The 22,242-nt window shown below is 40.4% G+C and overlaps 1 protein-coding gene across 1 annotated transcript in view; it reads right to left on the bottom strand.

Moving 5' to 3' along the window:
* Window positions 1-3,025: 3,025 nt before the first annotated feature.
* Window positions 3,026-22,242, bottom strand: part of HMBOX1 (homeobox containing 1) — a 63,181-nt gene continuing 43,964 nt past the window's right edge. The window contains exons 6-10 of the mRNA XM_075707519.1: window positions 10,839-10,921; window positions 8,515-8,610; window positions 6,955-7,049; window positions 6,615-6,746; window positions 3,026-3,418 (exon numbers count right to left, since the gene is read on the bottom strand). Coding sequence (XP_075563634.1) covers window positions 3,281-3,418; window positions 6,615-6,746; window positions 6,955-7,049; window positions 8,515-8,610; window positions 10,839-10,921 — 544 coding nt within the window. The 3' untranslated portion in view covers window positions 3,026-3,280. The remainder of the gene's footprint in view (window positions 3,419-6,614; window positions 6,747-6,954; window positions 7,050-8,514; window positions 8,611-10,838; window positions 10,922-22,242) is intronic.

Here is a 22,242-nt window from a genome sequence, read left to right on the forward strand (position 1 = left end):
CAGAAAGACAAAGACAACTCCCATATTGCAGAAAAAACCCTAGAACAAAGGCCAAATTCCAGGACACGGTCTCCACCAATTCTTTCACTTACTCCAGATCACATACACTTCTGCTGATATCATCACCCCAGCATCCATTCCATTTTAGCTAATTCATGTCAAACCAAAAAGTTATTAGCCAACTACAAATTCTTCATTATGAACTTTCAGAACAAAGGAAACAGACGGCTGTGAGCATCCTGATAACAGCTGAAGTCTTACTCTTCCCTCGTACCTCTCGATGGTCAAAGAAAAGCTAAAATAGACAGAGGTAAACCAAAAACTGACACCATGGAACTAAGTGTCTGATTCCCCACTCAAGTCATTTGTTATTTTCTCTGGTGAGAAGGTGGTATTTACCGGGAAGCTACAGACAAGGAGGATCTGCCAATCTCCAGTTGTTCACAAAGGGTTTAACTGTCTAACCTTCAGATAGGATATTCATGCATGATGAGACCAACAGCTACCTGACAGTGACAAACACAATTAAGAACAGGTTATTGTACATTAGATCATATAGACATACAATTTTAGTGGTGTTACTTTGATCCTGCATTACATGAACCTATGATCAGGACGCAGAAGTTCTAGTATGATTTTTACTCTTCCCTATTGCTTTAAAAAGGCAACGCTTGAAACAATGACTTTTTTTAAGATGGTATAGTAAGCAATATTTCTTTTAAAATTGCAGCTGTCCAACAGTTTGAGTCTGTTCTTTTTAAAATGAAACAGCCAGAACAAATGGTGGCGGCAATCCCAACGTAAAGAGGCCATCGATTATTAAAATCTCTTTACTATAAATCGTGGATGCTGCTTGTCAGCTTAGTGTGTGACTGTAGCATGAATAAGTAAGTAAAATTCCACTAAGGCTATAGTTTGCTCGATCATTCCACTGTGCAAAAATAGAAATAAAAGCTCTCCCCGTCCTTTCACTCCGTAGTACCAAAACATTCACACACACATTAAGAAAAAAACTGCAATGGTGCAATGGTCACTGATCCAATTCCTTCCTTTCCTGAGTCTGCCCTGATGCTACTTATGAATTTGCCTACTCAAGAAACGCAATAAAACAGAAAAAAAGACGGCTTCATTCTGCTTCAGTGATCTATATCTAAGGAAAGCACATAAATTTTCCAATGAAATCCATAAATGAAAGACGAGGCCAAGCCCTACCTATATATCTTCAAAGTTACAGAGACAAAGAGGTGCCAACTCTGTGCCCTCTGAAAGCACAAAATCTCCTCCACACTTACCTAAGCAATTTTCACAAGATTAACAGATGTAAAGATGACCTAGTTAGCCTACGCCTCAAAGGGGTTTAGGCTGGCTAAAAACCTGCCGAGGAGCCACGTTTTAGGAGTTCACAATACTATCTGATAGTTAAGTGTGAGGAAGGGATGAGAACAAGCCGAGTAATAGCAACTTCCCTCCATTCCCTCCACCTTTAGAAGTGGAGGGGAGAAAAGGGAAACCCATCCTTCAGACTAAGCTGTTTTCCCCTTTTTAAGCTATTCCCACATAAACAGGGAAGATAAAAATGGAATGTTGTGGAAACACTATGCAAATTTTTATAAATCTGTATACAAAAATTTACATAGGTTTTTAATTTTTATTTTTAAGGTAACACAGTCCTGCCCGTCTCTAACACTTCCCGTGCTGTTTCCATTGAAATGTTTCCTCTTACCGGCAGCAACATATCATTTTATCAGGATGCCAGGAGATCATTTCCACACAATGCCAGCAGATGTAATTTTCTTAGATGCACACACAGTTCATCATTTAGATACTAGATGACAAGGTGATCGCAGGGTGACTCTGTAATGCAAGTTTGCTGTTTGGTATTTGGAATTCTCAAATGATAAAAAAAAGACTTATCAAATATAAATATCTTTAAGAAAAAAGTAACAAAAGTGCTACATATGATCAAGGAAAACAATTCCATTAGTTTCTGCTACTTAAAGTAGGTTTGCTTTACAAATATTACCACATCCATTATCAGTATGGCTTCCAATTATTAATTAAATTGCTCGTAGCAGTATAGCTTTCTCACATCTTAACAAGGACAGAGTAAAGAGAACACAAAACATTCACACCCCATTTCTCAGGTAAGAGATCCTCCTGCCTTTAAACAAACAAAAAAAGTTCATATTTGGGAGAATATTTATGCTATGATGGTTATCTAGCAAAGGTCAGATGCAAAAGTTCTCCAACAACCTTTCAGGCTAGTCAGGACGTAGGCATTAGTTACACAGATGCGTAAAAATCCACTCACCCATTTTATGACCTTAATAACCTTCCTGGAAAACATTGCTTTTGAAAGTGGCAAAGTGGAGAGGGGAGTAGGGTGGGGACAGAAAAGGCGAGAGGAAGAATAAAAGGTGAAATTGTTAATGACAGATCAATAGAGTCTAGACCTCTTCTGAGCAGGCACTGCTAGCCATGCCAAATAATGAATAGTGGTTTTGAGAAGTGGACTGTTGTCCATTAGACATTCAGCTCATTTTTCATATGATCCCAGGCTGGGCTTCAATCATGGTCCCAGAGGCAGAAGGCAGTACTTATCCACTAAGCCACGCAGCTCGTGAGAGTAGAGGATGTCTGTGTTGAATATGTGAACATCAACCGAAATATGTGAATGTGTTTCCAATGGACATTCTCAGCACAGCACCCAAAAGTATATCAAGTCACTGTATGACCAGTGAGGCACGGCTTATTGCAGCTGGAAATAATTTATTCCCATGCTGAAGTGGGGTTTCTAGTGTTCTTTTTACTCTCTGTTGATACTCCCGATTTGGTGTCCATCGACCCTGTGCCACTACCTCAGCTTGCATCCTTTCAGTCTCAGAGAAGGAAAAGCGTACAGACTATTTTTTTAACATAATCTCTAAGGGTATCCAAGATTTTAAGTGTAGCCTAAGACTTGTAATTGAGGGCTGTCTAAAATACCTGGAAGCATTTTGAATGCTAAGACAGAGCAGCAAGATTTTTCTAGCCACTGGGGCTGGGAGAGGGAGGTTGGTTGGTTGATTGATTATTTATTGGGAATTAATACTGAGAGAGTATATGCAAAGGCTGAGGGCACCATGCCATCTTCACAGAACAAGACCCTAACAGCTAACTGACGTACAAGAAACTGCAAAGTTATACTGTAAGAACACATATTAAGGACCGAGGAAAGTCTGCTAAGGTGCTACGTCTAAAACTAAGTTACTTCTTGCTTTGACCCTCCCCTTTCTTTGTATCAGTCGTCGTCTAGAGCCTCTGTCTTGATCTCGTTGGCTCCTTGCCGGGCCAATGCCAAGATGGTGTGGTTTACTGCTGCCATTTCCACGGCTAATGAAATGGGGTCTTGATGGTCACTATGGCTAGTGCTGTCATCCTGTGCATGTGGAAAGGAGAAGAGAGAAGCATTGTTACTCCACAAGTAGAAAACCAGCGGATAAAACCAGTGTGTAAAGTAATGGACTAGGGGCAGCAAATTGCACATTCATTACAGGGGTGGAAAGTCAAAGGAATTTATAAAATTGATTTAGGACTGATTTCCCTCACTGTGCAGACAAAGGTAAGTGGGGCCAGGAGCAGTGTACCCAATTTTTGAGAGAGAAATTTGAGGGAGGGGATATTTTGAGGAAAATATTAAATTATAAAGGTAAAAGCGATACACAAGGTACATCAGGAAACCAAACCAAGACAGGAATCATTATGCACTGCACAAATTCATGCTACACTTACATTTTGAATATAAAGTTCTGGTCATCCCATTTAAAGAGGACACAATAGAACTAGAAAAGGTAGAGAGAATGGCAGCCCAGGGGAAGAGAGGCATGGGGTGGCTTCCTTACGAGGAGAGGCTAAATAGGCTCAGGTTCTTCAGCTTGGAAAAGAAATGGCTGTTGGTGATATGGTAAATGTTTATTACAAATAATTAGTAAATTAAGAACAAAGTGGCTACAGAGCCTGGCTCGGGAAGACTCTCACAACTACTGACTTCCAGGAACCGGAAGCTATTATAGTAAGATCTTTCTATAATTATCCTGTTTGTTAAAAATACTTTTTCCTTAAATAGTACTATTGACCTCACTCAGAAACAGGATATAAACCTAGACTAACCCTTGGTCTGAGCCAGTATCCTGTGAAGACACTGAATTCACACAGGTATAGGGAAAAGATGCTGAAAACCTCCTAGACTGCCAAGAAAAACAGTGCAACGATTTCAGGGGACTGGAACCACCATAATTCAAATATGCAGGTGAAAATCCTGCCAGGTTCTCCAGTCCGCTGAACTACACACCGTATCTTTCTTCATCTATTTTCTAAAGAGCAAAGCCTCTCAGCTGTAAGAGGACCACTGTGTTGATGGCTGTGACGGCTGGCAAGCAAAGCTAATACAGAGAAACTGCTGCTACAGGACTGCGGTGAAAATTTTAAAACCAATGAACAAGGGCTGCCTTCTACAGGTGTGTAATGGCTATACAATATCAGACCTAAAAGTCTGACAATTCTAGCATAAATTTTACAGTGAGTCATGCATGTTTCTCAGTCTACATCAGAAATAGGGCCTGGTTTTCAATGACAGGAGGGAGAACCAGCAATATCCAAACTGTAGTCCCAGCTGTAAAATAAATTCTTCTGGAATTTTGGGCAAAGTCATGGTGTTTTCTCCTCTTTAAAATGGGGTACTAATAGTTACCACACCATGATCTCTCAATGTTTTTAAAGTATTGACAGAAAGGAAATGATAAACATTTATCAGTCTTCCAACAGCCTTTTAGTGATGAACTTGTGAAATTTAAGATTTAAAATGTGTTATTATACATTTTTAAATTAAGATGACACGTGGCAAATGCTGAGGGGCACAGAAAAGCCAGGATTTGGTAAAATCCAAAGGTTATTTAAAGGAATGCATTCATTTACAACAAATGGCAGACAAATATCGTGATGTGCACACACTCTTAAGGGCCTCTCAGTAACCTTTACCATGGTAAGAAATACAAAGTCCTGACTTCTGGAGTTTTAGGCACTTCATTAGTATTTGGATGAACTTTGTGTTTTAAAGTTTACTAGAGTTTAAGTGTTGCTGTGGAAAACAGAATTTACGGTTTTAACAGCTAAGGGATGTTAAATGGTCATCAGGAGAGCTTGCCATTTAATCCACTTCGCTGCTAATGCCTAATTACCCTTCATAGAGCAGCCCAGCTAGATTACTGAGAAATGTAATTTTTAAGGACTCTGAACAAAGATCTTTAAATTTTAATAACCAATTTATTTCTCTTTTCAAAGTATTTTGGATAACACACAGAAGAAAAACATAGGTCGGGAGTCTACGTAACACTTCATCTCAGTATTCAGGTCCTGTATCTCACTGGCAAGGAATTATCTGTGCTCGGCAGCAGTTTCAAAATATTTTATAACAGTCACAGAGCAGCCTCTCATCATCTAGAGCTAGCAAAGTTGGTTCCACCAAATCTGCTGGTGATGACCTATAAAAAGGGCCTTAATACCCATCAGAAGCAGAGTGGCTGGGAATGCTTCTGCCAGATATCTGTCGTACTGGGCTAGAGCCAAGTATGCTAGGGACTCATTCCAGGACACTCAGTTGCTATTACACTCCACCGGCAGCCTTTATGGAGGGAGACCTACGTACTTCTCCCAAACGAGTCAATTAAAAGTGATCTGCCCACCCCAGATGTTGGGTGTAGCAGAGAACACAGCTCATATCAAAACCAGAACCAAGTGAGTGAACTGTTCAAGTCCACTGGTGCCAAGCACACACAGCCCTGGGGGGTTTTGGCCAACACTGACACCTGAAGGAAAATTGGGAAGGGGATGCAATACCTGTCAGGAAGGTGTGTGAAGGAAGGGTCACCAACTTTAGGGTAGGTGAGGGCTCAGAGTGCGGGAAGGGGTATTCTTTTGCTAGAGAATTTAAAAAAGAAGTTGCTGTCAAGGGTTAAAAATAACCAAGAAAAATAGAGAATAGGCAAGAATTAAAATGCAAAAAGAAAAAAAAGAAAAAGACAGATAATATGTAAACAATCCGAATAGTGGCACATCGTTGCAGAACAATACGGAACAGGTATGGGGCCAAATAAACGTCAAACTTTATTTTAATCAAATCCTTTCCCCCCACCCTTCACCCTTTGTCTGTCAGTGTCTTAGGGACTGATCCTGAGACGCTCCTGAAAGGTGCTCCCACAGACAAACAGAGGGAGCTCAGCACCTTACAGGAGGGTGCTCAGTGTCTTGCTGGGCAAGGTTGACAAAAGGGATTATACAGTGGACTGGGCAAGGGCTTACTGCCGTACTTGTCTGGGTGCCAGGTGAGCAACTCACAGTAGCTGTAGCACAGGTTATAATGGAGCTATCGCTTGCAGAAAGAAAGAATAGGTGTAAGAGGAACACACATGCCTAGTTTTTCAGGGAAGCATGTTGGTGCCTAACACAGAGGAGCAACTGTTAAAGACCTGCACATCCTTTCTTGAGGGTGGATAACTAGAACGGTGCCATGGGTAAGGAGAGCGCAAGTTATGCATGGTGCACTGGGTGAGTTAACACTCTCCTAACATTTTTCATACATTGCGTGTGGCGTGAATGGTGTAACTTGCTTGTTTGGAGCAGATCCTCCTGTCTTCTTCTACCTTCTCTGCTTCTCTGCCTCCCTCTGAACATCTTCCCTCCTCCTCCCCATTGCGTACTTGCCAAGTGTCCTGTTGTATGACAATAAATCCATGTGGGTGAACACTGGTTGCTCAACACATTCAAATAGGGGAGCTGTGCTCTTCCACTTTCCCCATTACAATTACATAAAAGCAAAACAAAAACAAGAGACATCTGATTTGCGAGAGGTAGAGGGCCTCTTCATGTGTGGCGTGAATTCTCCCTTTTTGGGCCACGAGGCTCGGCCACGATGCTTACCTGCTCTGAGTAGTCATTGCCATCGACGTCGTCACTGTTGGAATGACCTCCCGGACTCTGTACATCTATTCCATGGCTCTCCAGGATTGCTGCTTCTTCGAAAAAAGCAAATGGATCCCTAATTTATCTGATGCATTACAGTAATTAAAAGTAACTACTTTTTTTTTCCCCTCCCCAAGAAGTTAGAATAACTGGAAGAACAGAGTTAGTTCTTAGCCTCTTCCTCATCACTCTCCAGTATTTGGGAAGGTAGGACATGTACAGATACTGGTTTGCCTGAAATCCTTTCCTGCCAACTAACAGACTTGTGTGCGAGTAAGAATCCTTGTTTCCTAGCTAGTCCTATTAGAAATTAGCTTAATTTCTAATGCACTGGAGTGGCAAAGGCATTCCCTGTAGATCTTCCCACATAGTTTGGACTGGCAGGACTTGAAGGGGGCGGGGAGTCTCTGAAAGTAGATGGAGACATTTTTTAAAGCACTTAAGTGATCTAAAAACACACCCATCTTCCAGCAGGATCCATGCATCTAAAGCTCCCTTTGGTTCTTTTAAATCTCCTTCCAACCCTCCTCCCAGTGCAGGTCAGATACAACTATAACTCCACCCACCTTGGACTAACTTTGCTTTGTTCCCCCCCCAGCCCTCCAACAGGTTTCATTTTTAAAAGAAATAAATTTAGGTTACATTTCAGTAACACACCAAATGCTGTAAAAAGAAATTTTTCTTATTCACAAATATGGCAAAAAGAAGCAGATCACTTCTAATTTCCTTATGATCAGCTACTCATCACTCAAAACCTGCAGGGCCAACTCTGAAGCGACTTTTGTTTTATCCCGATCATCAAGAAAAATTATGACTTTGTTCCAGCCACTTGTCACTGCGCAACCCGTTGGAATGCAATAAGGAGCACAGGTGTAACCAGAATGAGAAGCTGGCTTGCAGCGCCTTTGGTCCTAGAGGCTGTGTCTGAGATATAAACCAACTCATCTGAACCCTCAGATCCCTGTGGGGTCTCAGGGATGGCAGTAGGAGAGACCCCCCCAGGTTTTGGCTGAAAGAACAAGCATGTTTCAGTGGAACACAGACACAAGGAAACGTACAACCAGATAAAAGCTCTTCACAACAGCCACTTTTCATTTAAACGGCATGCTAAGGTTGTGAACTTGCAATCATCTCAATTTCCCTTATATCCAATGCAGATATTTTGAGGTTTTATTTTAGATTTTATTTTGGATACCCAAAGGAGCCTGAGCATAGGGAAATACGATTCTCCTTGTGCCAGCAGAATTTTCGCTTTGGTTTTTAAAACTGATCTTCCAGTAAAACTTCATAACTGCATCATTTTTCCTGCACTGATGGTGGAATTCCATAAATTAAATTCTTACCCATATTTTAGAAAAAATCTGGAATAGCAAGAAACTGATTTTAAAAATTGCTCCACGTTTCTATTAAGAGCGTCAGAACCTCTAGTATTTTCATTAATACAATCTTATGTATTTTCCATCTCTCCTGAGCAAGCGTACGTACTAAACCTTGAAAGCAGGCTCTCTGATACATTACCGATATTGGCTCTTCTCTTGATTTCCTTTCTTCTGTTGGCAAACCAATTGTACACTTTAAGGGAAGTAACTCGCTCCAAATCCGATAACTTTTTTCCTATGAAAGTAACGGGGGGAAAAAAAAAAATACAGCATTGTTACTTGCTGGGTTCCACAGGTAGGCAAAAGACCCTTACTCATGTGATAAACCCCTGAAATAGAGACAGCACCGAGAAGTTGTTATAACTGAGAATGAAGTTAATTTCTTGTGAATCAAAGTACTGTGCCCAGATGCTATGGTAATAAATGCCAAATAGCTCTCTAAGAACAAAGTAGCCTTTCTTCTTTTCTTAAAATCTGAAATACAGGAATTTCTTTGCAGTTTCAATCAACTAAATCCAGAGCCGCAGGAGGAGAGCGAGCTGCTTTTCTAGTTCAAGCACAAAACTGAGATCCAAAAAACTCCAATTCAATTCACAGCCCTGCCACAAGTTGCATACCCTTGGGCTAGTTCTCTTACTATGTGCTGCGAGGATATAGTTCAATGCCATGTTTTCTTCAGCAGCAAAATGAATGAAGAGATTTTGTGTCTCCCCTCCAATCTGCTTTCCTTCCTCTCCACCACCAGCTCCTATCATGCTCCCGCAGCACTAATCACACCCTCTCAATCGTGCCAGGACGCTTGCGATCTTTTGGGAGAAGAAGGGGATGTCGGGAATTTTACACTTAAACCAGCAAAAAAAATCCCAACAACCACCGGCCAGCTACGGGAGACAATCCCTTCTGATCACCGGTGGAAAAGAGGGAAGACTGGAGGGATTCAGTATTACAGGGACAGCACGGAAACCTCTTCAGCTGGCCTTGACCCTGTTCAATGCAGCTGCATCCTCAGTCCTCTGCAGGCTACGTGGGGATGAGACTCCCCTGCTTCAGGCTGTTTCTCAAAGTTTATTTATTCAGCATACAAACCATTTATGTAATTGCAGCAATCAGCAAAGTTAAGTAAGTAAGGAGAGACGAGACAAGCGAAAGAAAGAAAAATCTGGAAACAGATGGCTACGCTGTTTCCTAATGCTTTGCATCAGTACCACTCACAGTATTTCACCGATCCTGAGACACAGTGTTTAAGGAGTTTGTTCAAAGTTGCTAAACCAACCAGCAGCACAGCTAGGAATAACGTCCTAACCTCCTCGGTGCTCTACCCACTGGATCATTCTGCTTCCACAACGAAGAGACAAGAGGCAACACATAAAAGTTGCAACAAGGGAAATTTTGACCAGGTATTCGGAAAAAGTAGTTTGCCATGAGAGTGCTCAGCATTGTGGAACAGGGGTCCAGAGGTGGGAAAACCTCTGGTTTTGGAGATATTCAAAACTGAATGAGGTAAAGCCCTGAGCAACTTAATCGAAGCTGGTCTTGCCTGACCAGGTGATCTCCAGCCGTCACTTCCAGCCTAAATTGCTCTGATTCTGCGCTATCCTGTGACTGTCCCCATGTTCAGGAGTCATGCCTTAGCTTTCTTTTACATTAATTTTGATTCTGGTTATATAAAATCTAAATATATCCAAAATACAAGTTCTGAAAACTACATAAATATTTGGTTAGCAAAACTAAGCAAAGGTGGGTGCGTCCACTAATACTATACTGAATATTCCTGCTCCTCTCCCAAGTATGACTCCTCCAGGAACAGGGAAAATGCAGCTTATTGACCCAAACACAAGGTCCTCCATCAATACACAGATTCTAGTACGAGACCCCTGTCTAGAAGCTGTAAAGAAAACTGAACGACAGGAAAGCTGTGCTCCTTAATTCTCCGAGGACCTGCCGCGTGGTCTCCAGCAAGCCTGGGTCTGTGAACCTAACACTTCCCATCTGCAGAACAGAACCAGTAAAACCCACTTTCGTGGAGTGTAATAAAATTCTCAGATCACTACCGAGCGCTTACAGAAGTCCTTTGAAAGAACTGAACGTAAAGAATGAAACCCTTTCAGACTTGTTTATAATGAAAACCTTTCAGACACGTTTATTTTCTTAGCCATGCCATTTACAAAGCTAGGTAAGTGAAACGTTCAGATGCACAACTTGTACTTCATATCTCAGCTGGTGGGAGTTTAAATTTCCGACACTGGCATTTAGGTTTGAAAATTGCACTGACTGTCATGTTCATCCAAGTATGGCAGCTCTGAACACCACCAGTTATAGAAAGCTCAAGAAGAAACCTACCACTAGTTGAGAGCACTACATTTGTTAGTAATAGCCATAAAATGAGATTTGCTGAATTTAGCAGGAGATGTTGAAATCTAATTGCAATTGCCTTTGGAAAGGACACCAAGATCAGCTCCTCACCTGGCTTTTGTATAACTGCATTACAAGCGTTTGCAATTTCTTCTCTCTTTGCCTCGTCTGGATATTGATTCTCATTGAAGTAACTGCAAGGGGGGAAAAAAAAAAAAGGTTTTTTTCAGAAATCAGAGCATGAAGGCTCCAAAGCAGCTTCATTAAAAGGTGTCAACTGCTAGTTTATGCACTCTTACAGAGATAACACAGACGCAGTGAATTTTGTGTAAACCTGTATATGCATAAGAGTGGATAAAACTTCCCAAACGCCTCAGAAAAATGAATATTGTCTCATCATTTGCAGTGTCACCTCAGCACTCAGAATACTGTACTAGGAGATACAACAAAAGTAGGCAATGCCATGAATATCAGAGTTCAGACCGTCAAGTGAAGCATCGTGTCAGAAGACATCATAAGGCCACACCTCTGTCTTTTTTTGTTATAATTTGCTTTTTTTTTTTCCCTGATATACCCCCAGCTTAGGCAGCGTCCTACAATGGAAAGAGCTGTTCAATATTTATTTTGATCCCTGGGTTAATATATACACATATACATTCATACTTGTATATATGTCATGCACAAACACACACAAATATTGCATACTTTAGACAGATATGGTATGAAGATCGTACAGACAAAATTACACAGTAATACAGTAAAATTTCTAGAGTCAGACTGATTTTCTTTTTAAAATCACAATTTAAAAATTTTAAATCTTCCCCAAAACAACATATTGAGTATAGCATATTTTAACAGTATTTTTTCCTGAATAATTGTGATCTTATTGCACTTTATATGCAGTAAACATCCTATAAAAGTTAAACTGTTTTCTCTTTTACTTCATTTAAGTGCTTTACAAATTTTAATGAACTGATTTACATTCTACAGAGCTTAGCAGATTTGCATTAAAACCAACAAAAAGTCCTGTTTACTTCAATGGGCTCTGATAAGCATGCCATAAGCAGGGACTACTACACTTTTTCTGTAGATTGTCCCTAATATATAATCCTAAGAATTCTTTGATCAACTTTGATCAGCAGCAGGTTCAGCTGTTGGACAGCTGCGCTGTATTTGAAAATAAGGTATTTCCTTTAATTGTAGATCATTTGGTAGTAGGAGAGTTAGGCGTCTTTGGGTAATTATTATTTTCCATGGTCCTATTTCTCCTCCAGTGTATCGACCACAGCACAGTTCCTTTTTATGGAAACCTGGATTCCGTTCCATACAGCAATTGTTTCTGTCCAACCTTCTTTTGAATAAGTGGTACTAATGCAGATCTCACTATTTCTCTTCCAGTTTAGATCAATTCACTGTAAATACAAATTTTGAACATTCAGTTTGAATTTTAGCTACTACTTCTTCATCCCATTGTTCCCAGTGTTACCTACTGTTGCAGCCATGCCCACAAACGGAGTCCTGTTCCAAAGTTACTGCTCGTTGACTAAGAGAAACCACGCATTAGCACAGCTAGTTGCCCTGTTAATGTACTTCCACTTGATTTGCTAGTTTAGAGAGCAAATGAAGCCACAGAAATAGCGGCATCTTCACTAAATGAAGGGTAGACTATATCTATACTACCAATTTGGGCTTCGGAGGCAATCACATTTACAAGTAAACATCCACTACTTCTTTCCTGGACCTCTGAGTTGCTCTTATGAAGTACATCTGGAGAGACTGACCATAACTGCAATTCCCACCATGCCTGATCCTACTCGAAAACTGAGATTTTGCCATTAGATCTGCAGAGGAGGACACCTGGTTACACTTATTTCTGGGAAGCCTCAAGTATGTAGCACTGTCAACTCCGGCACTGGCACCAGTAGGAACGCTCCTGAATTATCAGCAAGACATTTACTTTCCTTCCCGCTTGCAGCAGTACCCCCAGTCTCTGGGGACGGTATTTTTAAAAATATATTCTTTCCTCTTCCAGACATATCATCCTTTCTGTTATAATATCCCTTAAAGTGGTATGTGTGTCTTAACTTGCAGATTTCTGTTCAAAGGGCTAGTGTTCTGTACAAAGTTTTTTTTGAGAACGGAGAGCTTGGAAAATGGACCAGAAAATGCTTTTTCTAGCAGTTAGTGATGGAAGCAGCAGCTCAGCGTCCCAGTCCAACTGCCTCATGACAGCGTCTCAGCTCTCCCACCTACAAAATGGAGCACTCCACTCTCTGCCCAGAGCCAAGAACTATTTCCTCTTGTAAGTGCCACGAGATAAATGAACGTCAAGACACCACAGCTGAAAACTGCTGTACTATTATTGACATGAATACATCGTATGACCTGGAGTCGTAATCAGGAATCCAGGTCATCACTATGTATACAAGAATTAACTCAGCAAATTTTGGTAGCCATAGCAGCTATTTTATGGACTCCCTTTGCTGAGCATTATTTTGTTTATAGATACTTGCCAAAAGTCAAGAACAAACGCCACGAAAGCAGCCCACAAAATTAGAAAATCTGATGGATCCACATGGTGATGTGCTAAAACCAGAAGGTGAAACCCTGCTATCATGTGATATTATGGATCTCAATCATCTGTGGTCACAAAACTGCTAGACAATGCCTAACTTTATGGAAGAAATGACAAAAGATATAAAATTAAGAAACGGTGTATACTTGAACTGCCCATTCTTCTGTTGATGCAAGAAACTGAGACACCAATTAATGAAGAAGAGACCACACAAGAGCCACTATGATCCTTCTCTCGGCACGTAACTAAACACTATCCTTTTAGCAAGCCACTGACTGCCATACGCTTTCGCTGGCTCCAACAAAAAAGCTCACTTTTTCTAATTATAACAAAACTTCGGCTCAAGTTTACAATTCTCTGGGATAACAGGAAATCTCCCTCTGACAGAGCTAACTTTCAGAACTGGACAACGAGACACCTCTTCTGGCACAAGAGGAAGCTTTCTTTGTGTAGTCCAATCATTTTTGTGATTTAGAAAAAACTCGCTGCTGCAACAGTAATTCTTAACACATTTTACAGCTGAATAAGCTAGAAACATTTGTATTTGATAGGATCAAAACATATTTTTCATCATTCTGAAACATTTTCTTTAAATTCTAACATAAATTTCCTATCTTTTAATGTAAATGTCTCAAGTTTCTACAAGAAAAGTGATTCCCACTTGAAAATCTGAAATTCTTTTCATCCTGAAACCCTGTTTTATGAAAAAACACCAAAAATTTGAAAAGTTTTCAGGCAGCTCTCCTGGTAAATAAGACATTTGCATGGAGATCACAAACACCAGCAGGTACCAGAGGGGAGCTGGAAGGGCAATACCGGTGTAGTTAAATTTGGTTTCTGTAGTTGACACAGTAATTTTAGAACCGGCCTCTCCTTCCACCTGCTGGCTTATTCCTTATCCACATTGATGACGTGCCGCGTCCTTCCCCCCTACATTCAAGCTGCCTATAAACTTGGCCAACCCTCAACTCGCCCTCCCCAAAACTGTATCTTCTCCTCATCTTCTCCTGGTAATATTCTTCTCCATCACCATCTTGTGCTTTTAACCTTTGACAGAGTGCAAGAGGGTTTTATCAGAGAAGAGATCATGCTCAGAAGTTTTCAGTCTTAAAGGAAAAGGTCTCATAGCTACAGGTAACCCAAACCATACAACCTCAACCCTAAGAGCTGATTTTCATTCTCAGCCTCCAAATTCTCCGTATACACACTCTACCAACACATTCATGCTTCATTCCCATCACTTCTTTCAAGGTCTTAACAGGACCAGTGGGTGATATACCATGACACAAAGCACAACATTTAAAGCCTCCCAACATTTCTGGGAAGTAGGTGAAATTAACTGAGTTTTCAAGATAGAGAAGCCATGGAAAAAAATTCAAGATTTCATAATTGACTGTTTTGGGTTGCTCATGTATGAGTTGTGAAAACACTGTGAATTTTTTGACTACAGTTCTTCTTGCAAGCAGGAAATTAATTAATCTGCCTCCAGTTCTGTTTCTTATCAGCCAGATATACTCTTGCTAAGGGCCAGGGAAAGAACGCGGGATGTCTGAATTCCTCTTCACAGCTACAAACCACAGTCTGTTCACAATCTGAAAAGTTCCTGAAAACTACAGATGAAAAATATGAAGCAATATGAACTTAAAAGGGAAAAAAAAAAAGGGGGGGGGGGGGGGGCGGGAAGAGAGCAGGCACAAGTAAACCCTGCAAAGGCACACTGCTTTCTAGACAAAGGGCAGCTGTCAGCTGAATACCTTCAATGAAGAAATCAAATGATCTCTTTTGTAGAAAATGACAGTGGAGGATTAAAATGAAAAGTGGCCAAATAATTTACATGAGATGAGAATCCGTATGATGGTAAAGAATATAGATATCCTTGAAGTGGTTTCATTTCAGTAACACTGAAGCCTAGAAAAATTGCAGATTCAGAAAAACCCTCTTTCTTTCAGGGATAATGTGCTTAGGACAATGACGGAGAGAGAATCCATCTCAGCCCCGGGCTCTGTAATGGAAGTAAACGCATTCCCCCCACTCTTTACCAAGGTGCCCCTATCTGAGTTCCTGCAATAGCTGCCAATCTTTTTTTGCTCAGCTGTACAGCTTCTGTTATCCAGGCTTAGATATCAGATGCATTAAGCAATGCCTCAGTAGTGTTCCTGATAATCCACAGTAGAAGTTTTGCTGCTTCGTATCAGCTTTGCAGCTGCCAGGGAAGTGTTTGAAACGACCAAAGCTACGGAGCAGCGGAAGGACGGCCAGGTTCGGTGCTTTTCCATAGGGCTGGATGTCAGACACAAACAGATAAAAACCCAGCATTGCTCAAAAGACCCCAGGTTGGGGAAAGGCTTAGTTTACAGCATGACATCATGGTTAAAGCTTCGAAGTGTGGAGCGATTCAAAGCAGAGCGGCCCAAATGTGTTGCAAGATAACAATTCACCGCAGGTCAGCTGTTACAGCAGAATTACACACACTCAAGGTGAGGTAATTCAGGTATGTGTACACCAGGGCAATCTCACTGAAAGAATAATCTACCTTGCAATTAATGGGAGGTAAGAATATGCAGATGGGTATTTACTGAAGAACAGCAGAGGTGCTGCAAGTTCCGTCCCTCGCTTAACTTTGTGCTTGCATGTCTGGGTTCCCCCTTCCATCAATGCGGGAAGCGCGGGCGAGTGAAATATCCCAGCACTCTCGGGGGGCTCTAACTCCTCCATCAAAGACCATCTTCCCCGAGACTCAGGCTGCAGTCCAGCTTAACGCAGTTTAAGCACAGGCTAAAAGGAATGGTCCTATCCTCTCCTTCATTCCCTTTTTGCAGGAAGGTTTTCTGCCCGACGGCTCCTCTGGTCCAGCTTTCCGTACATGCCAAGAGCAGTGGTTGTGCAGCCAAGGGAGGCGGGCAGGGGATGAAACACGCAGCTGGGACCGGTTCCCTTCAATGGCAGCTCACACACATCCTCTTCAACTGAGGCTAAAAGTAAAGCCTGAGTGATGGGCTCAGCAACTGGCTCAGGGATGTATGGAAAAAAAAAAAAACCAACTGCCCATTTTCCCCAGTTCCCATCTGACCCCCGTTGATGAGCAGAAGATCTTGCTGCCACCAGAGACTGAGCTCCTTGCCAAACCCTCTGGTGCCTCAAAACACGAGAGCGCAAGCTGCTCTTTTTTGTCTTCGATAAGACTGCCTGTAATTTCAGCTCCCTATCTGGTTTCCCTTCGAACGGTACCTCTGCTTTCCACTGACAAGTTACATAAAACACTCGAATACAGTTACCTACGTTATCTCTCATTAGTATATTTATCAACATAGTATCACCCAGTAGCAAGAGGTCATTGTTTCAGTCTTTGTGGCTTTTAACAGAACTATTATTCAGGCTGTCAAATCAATGGAAATATTTCTGAAGTTAGACTGTCATCTGTGCCCGAGATCTTATCACCGCGTGGCATGAGACAGACTGTCAGAGAAGTGACATTCAAAGCATAATCTCATCGGAAAGTGTAATGACTAGTTTATTTCCCAGTAAATACTGGCCAAGAATATCACTAATGCCATTTTCAGTGAGGTCAACAGATGACACCTTCCATTTTATCTACTGATCTTTCTGCAGATTCTGTAATAATGGCATGCGTGTCAACTAAACAGCAAACCCCACAATATACAGTAAAGTCATTTCTATTCTAGACAGCAAAACTAAAGCTCAAAGATATTCTCTCCACAGATAAACTCTGATGGAGCCGAGAATTACACTGAAGACACCATCTTCTCTTTCCCCCAGGACTGCAAAACATAACCACCAGTTTAGTTACTACAGGAAACATCTGGTGAGCAACTTTTGCACTTGAGAGCAGCCAAGGATGAGAACTGCAGCTCTCTGGATATGAGCAGATGAACTTGAGTCTAGACATTCCTACAGCATCAGCTCAACTAGACCCTCCATCCAGGCAAAAGACAAACTTCAAAAAAAAAAAAAAATCCCAAACCCAGAAAAAACACTGATGAACACGATCGCTACAGCTCTCTATTGTCTTCCCTACAGCACTACCATTTAGCTAGGGGCTCTCATAGGTCTATGGATTTTAAGGACTGAAGAAACCACTATAGGACTCTAGCTTGACCTCTTCTACGGCACTGACCAGAGGTTTCTCAGCAGTTCTGGCATTAAGCCCAGCTCTTCTGTTCAACCTAGAGAGATATCCAGTCCCAATGTAAAAATTTGGGATTTTATGTAATGCAGAATCTACCATAATTTTAAATAGGCTTTGGAACCAAACTGTAAAAATCCCCATTCTTTAAAAATCTGCATCTCATTCCTAGCTTGAGCTTTCAACCCCAGGGTATTGCCATACTCTCTGTCTAGGGAGAAAACAGTTTTTAAGTCTCTCACTATAAGAGATGTTTCATTATTGTACTTCTTTTCATGGAAAGTGCAAACCTGAAGAAGAGATTTCAACAGGACTAGATCACTTAGAGCACCAGACATATATAAATTGTAATTATTTCGCTTGTCAGTATGTGTTTGTGTACATAAATTGCACAGTCATTTCAGGAGACATTAAAAAAACCTCATACAATAGAGCTGACTCTCTATTCTGGTTTTACAAATCAGTGCCTAAACTCCAAGACAGTAATTTTACTGATGTTTCTTAGCAGGAATCTACTCTGCAATGTAGATTAAAACGCCAAAAGTACACCTTGCACTGGAGTGCATAAAACTGTATGACCTTCAAAGCTACTATAACATCATCAAGTTTCTAATTTTTTAAAAATAATTTTCTCAGTATTTTGACAACGGTCTCAAGCACCAACACAATCCTATCAAGCTATTAATATTATCCTAAAATTTGTTTAAAAACAGAATTAATTGATAATAGCTCTGAAAGCTTCATACTTGCAAAAGATAATCTATGCCTCCTAATCTATAGCACCCTACTGCCGAGATAATTAACAATTAAAAAAAGAATAGTTAAGACATCGGAGGTGGCGATTTACTCTTCCCTGTAATTGGATTTGGTGATAAGAATATTTTTGAAATTACACAACAGCTCTCTTCTGAGTAGAAAGGTTTGGAGTTTTTAGCAATTTGAAACACAGAGGTACTTTCTGCTTAAGGCACCTTGAAGACGCTGACAGCAGACAACGGCTACGATTTTATGACTATCCTTAAGCTTAATGGTATCGCAGACTCCCCAGACTAACATAGTTAACTAAACTGGTCACAAAATAAAAGGAAAAAAAAAAAAAAGGAAGGAAAATTTTTGAAGCCAGCAAGTAGCTAACACATCAAGACATGATAAAGTGAGAATTGTTCTGTAATATTTCAACAACGGGTTGATGTGAGCATACAGCACCTTCAGAACTCTTCCTAACAAGGCATCTAAGCAAGAATAATAGTATCTCTTGTTCTCCTTTATTTACTTGCAATATTTAAATTGAGACCTAGATGATACAGGGTATTTACGTGCGTTAACTCCTCTGGACTTAACCGACTGATAAACACGACCTTTATGAAGACAACCATGAAAGAAACATCTCATCTACATTTTTTAACTTTCTACAGGGGACAAGTTATTAAAGTTACATCCTCTGAATTACCTAGTTCTCACAAAGCAAGCCAAGCTAAGGCAGGATCGGTCCATGGATGAAACATCTCCAAGAAGTGATGAGACCCTGCAGAACTCAGCCCTGGGACTTCAGTAAGAGCCAACCCACCCATAAGCGCTGTTTTGCTGCCTGGTGACCCACCTTTCCCATGAGATGTACTGTAATCAACACTGGTTATTAGACATACTACTTGCAAGGCAACAGAGGATTCCAAGGCTTTATTTGGCAACACAAATAAGAAGCAAAATGTATGACTTGGATTTTACATTACTCAACCCAAAACACCATTCTCTGCTCTCTTGAAGAAAGTACTAAACTCAGAGTCAGAACTCAAGTTTTCTGCTCATCTAAGTAAGGTACGTCTAGAAAAACAGACTATCCTTGCCTCAAAATTGTGCTTTAATGGGAAGTTCAGCACTGGATCACAAAAAAATGTACATACACATTGTCAAGTGTATGCAGCAAGGTCCCTCAAGTTGTTATTAATTTAGCCTCAGTAAAGTCATGTTTTTCAAAATGTTATAGTTCTTCTGGCTGCGAAGCTTGAAGTCTCACTTTATCCTAAGCCTCCAGGAGAGGAAAAATACCAAACATGAGATTTGTGATAAAGCTTAGTATGAGCTGACAACTTCCAACATAATCACTAGCATTTCCCCTCAAAGATCTGCAAGTTTTTATTTTCAATTTCCAGTATTGGACCAGACTCAGGTCCGCTCAGCTTAGCAGCGCACAGACAGCCACCACTGCTGCTGCATTTTCAGAAAATAAAAATTTATTAAATTAATGAAAGGATCCTACAGGATTCAAAAGACAAGATAAGGCCAATTTTTGCAGGATATCCAGTGCCTAAAGTCAAAAGGCTCAGGATCAAAGCTTCTCACTTTGGGTTTGGTACATACATTTTTCCTAATGCCCAGTATCGTCAAGATCTGGACCAGAACTATTACTGTATTAAGTGCTGTACAGACATAAAGCAGAAAAAGTTTTTTGGTTTTTGGGTTTTTTGGGGTTTTTTTAATATCGATCTATTCCCTGCCTTGCAACCCAAATGCAATGCAACAGATGGATATAAGCAAATGAGAACAACAACTAATGAATCAGCATAGGCCAGCATGCTAGTTGATTAAGCTACTATGGTGTCAAGATCGGCTTTATGAGGTTATTTTGTAGACATCATAGCAAAGAAGAAGGTTTAAGGAAAGTTTTAAGCAATGAGGTAGCTTTGTGGATCCTTGAAGAGTACTACTCAAGTCTGGCAGCAGCAACATATTGTTATTTGTTTTCTACAGATTATTCAATGACCATTCACCATCCATGGGGAAAGGAAATAGTTGAGTTGATTATACAACTTTTTATATATGTATTTTTTGCCTATAGGATTGTGAATAATTACCTTGGAAAGAATAAGCTCCAAGGACTCAAAAGTATTACTTCATTAAAAAACATCCATCGTACTTTGTATTTCAAGAACACTTTCTATAACCAGATCATGAACCCCTTAAAAGTATCCTGAAATTGTGTTCTTTAATCTTACTCTTTAATATTATTAGAAGAATTTAGAGGTAGAAGAACGGCAAAGTTAAGAGATACAGACACAAGAAACCAGCTGCAGAGCAGTGAAATTAATCCGCAGCTCCTTACTCCTAGATTTGTGCTCCGTGTCATAAGCCATGTTTTTTGCCATGTGTTTCCTCTTAAATGTCATTGCCAGTCCACCTCAGAAAAGCCAAGTTCCCTGGGGACAGTCTCATCTCTTCAGGAAGCATGACTAAAACAGTACTGGTAGTAATGCTCTAAAAGCAACTGAGAAGTTGTTGTCCTATGTCTAGAAAAATAAATTCTTATCGTTTTTGGACTTCAGTAAAGCATTTGATACAGTCACAAATGGGAAATTATTCATAATTCTGGAAAAGACAAAGATTAGTATCATTATGATAGAGGGTAGAAAGGAAACATATAACTAAGAACTGGACTGAAAATTTAAAATAATGGCTTGAAAGACAGCTATCAGTGATATTCCTCAAGTACCATCTTTGGAGTATCTTAAGAACGAAAACAATGATCTTGACACAAAGTCTGAACATGGTAATAAAATCTGCTGATGACAAAGTCAGAAGCCATGTCAATGCAGGGAATTGGAGTATCATAAAAAGTAATAGAGAAACCTAAGGGCACGAACTAAAAAGGAATTTAACAGTGCAGCATGCAAGGTCATACACTTTGGGAACAACAACAACAATTCATATACACAAAAAGATCATCAGCTGGAAAAATTGTTGTCTGTTAAGTCACTGCAGTATGACTAAAAGACACAATGCAACAAAACCACCAAAAAGGCAAAGCCTGATATGGCTGAGGATGCCAGCTATTTCCGATCCAGAAAGAAAAGCATTAAAATACTTGGACGAGACCTCACCTGGACCATGTACAACCCTGGTCTCCCACATTCAAGAAAGATGAATTTAAAACCGAACATCTCTGAGAGCAATCACGGGATGACAGAGCAGCGGAAAGCCTATCTTGCAAGAGATACTTCAAGGCAGAGATGAGGTTATGGTTCACCATAAATACATGGAGGGGACCAGCACTGGGGACAAGAGATGGAGGTGCGGATTTATTTCAGTTAAATGACAATATTGATCCCAGAAGGATGGGTCACAAACAATCTCAGGAATTTAGATATCTAACCACTGAAACAATAAGAGCCTGCTGGGTAGCCATCTTCCAACGGGCTTTTGTACCCTTGGCTATACCGGCTTCTAAGATAGAGAATTTCATCAGTTTCTGAGAAGGATATAATAAAGGATGACTGAAACAAGAGATGCTGGACATGAAACTGGAAGCCCCAGTCCAATGGTCCTGTGACTAAGAAAGTATCAAGGAGCATTTAGAAACTGAAAGAGCACCAGCCTATGTACATAATAAGCAACAAATCAGATGACTTTTTCTATATGTTTTGTACTTAAGGTACCCTATTTTCTCCTTCTGTTTTCTTTATAAGGAAATCGTATTAGAAAAGCTCTTTGGAACACATCCATGTCTTCTATTCTGTTGACAGAGTTCCTCACAAACAGCACAGAATTCAAAACAAATTAAAACTTATGAATGTTCCAAAGGAAAATCAAACCAAAAAAAGGTCAATTGTGCTATCCTGGACTACAAAAAAGAACGATAAAAAAGAATTTAGGATGTGGTAGTGACTTTTGTGGCTAAAGCCCATATGGTTCGCTGATAAAGCATTCTTTTTAGTCTCTTTAAAGCGCTCCATAGTCTGACCAAGAGCCCATAAATACATGATGCAACATACTTACAAGTTTTACTTAGGAATTTTGCTCCC

The sequence above is a fragment of the Pelecanus crispus genome, chromosome 3 (genome assembly GCF_030463565.1).
Source record: "Pelecanus crispus isolate bPelCri1 chromosome 3, bPelCri1.pri, whole genome shotgun sequence".
Taxonomy (NCBI): Eukaryota; Metazoa; Chordata; class Aves; order Pelecaniformes; family Pelecanidae; genus Pelecanus; species Pelecanus crispus.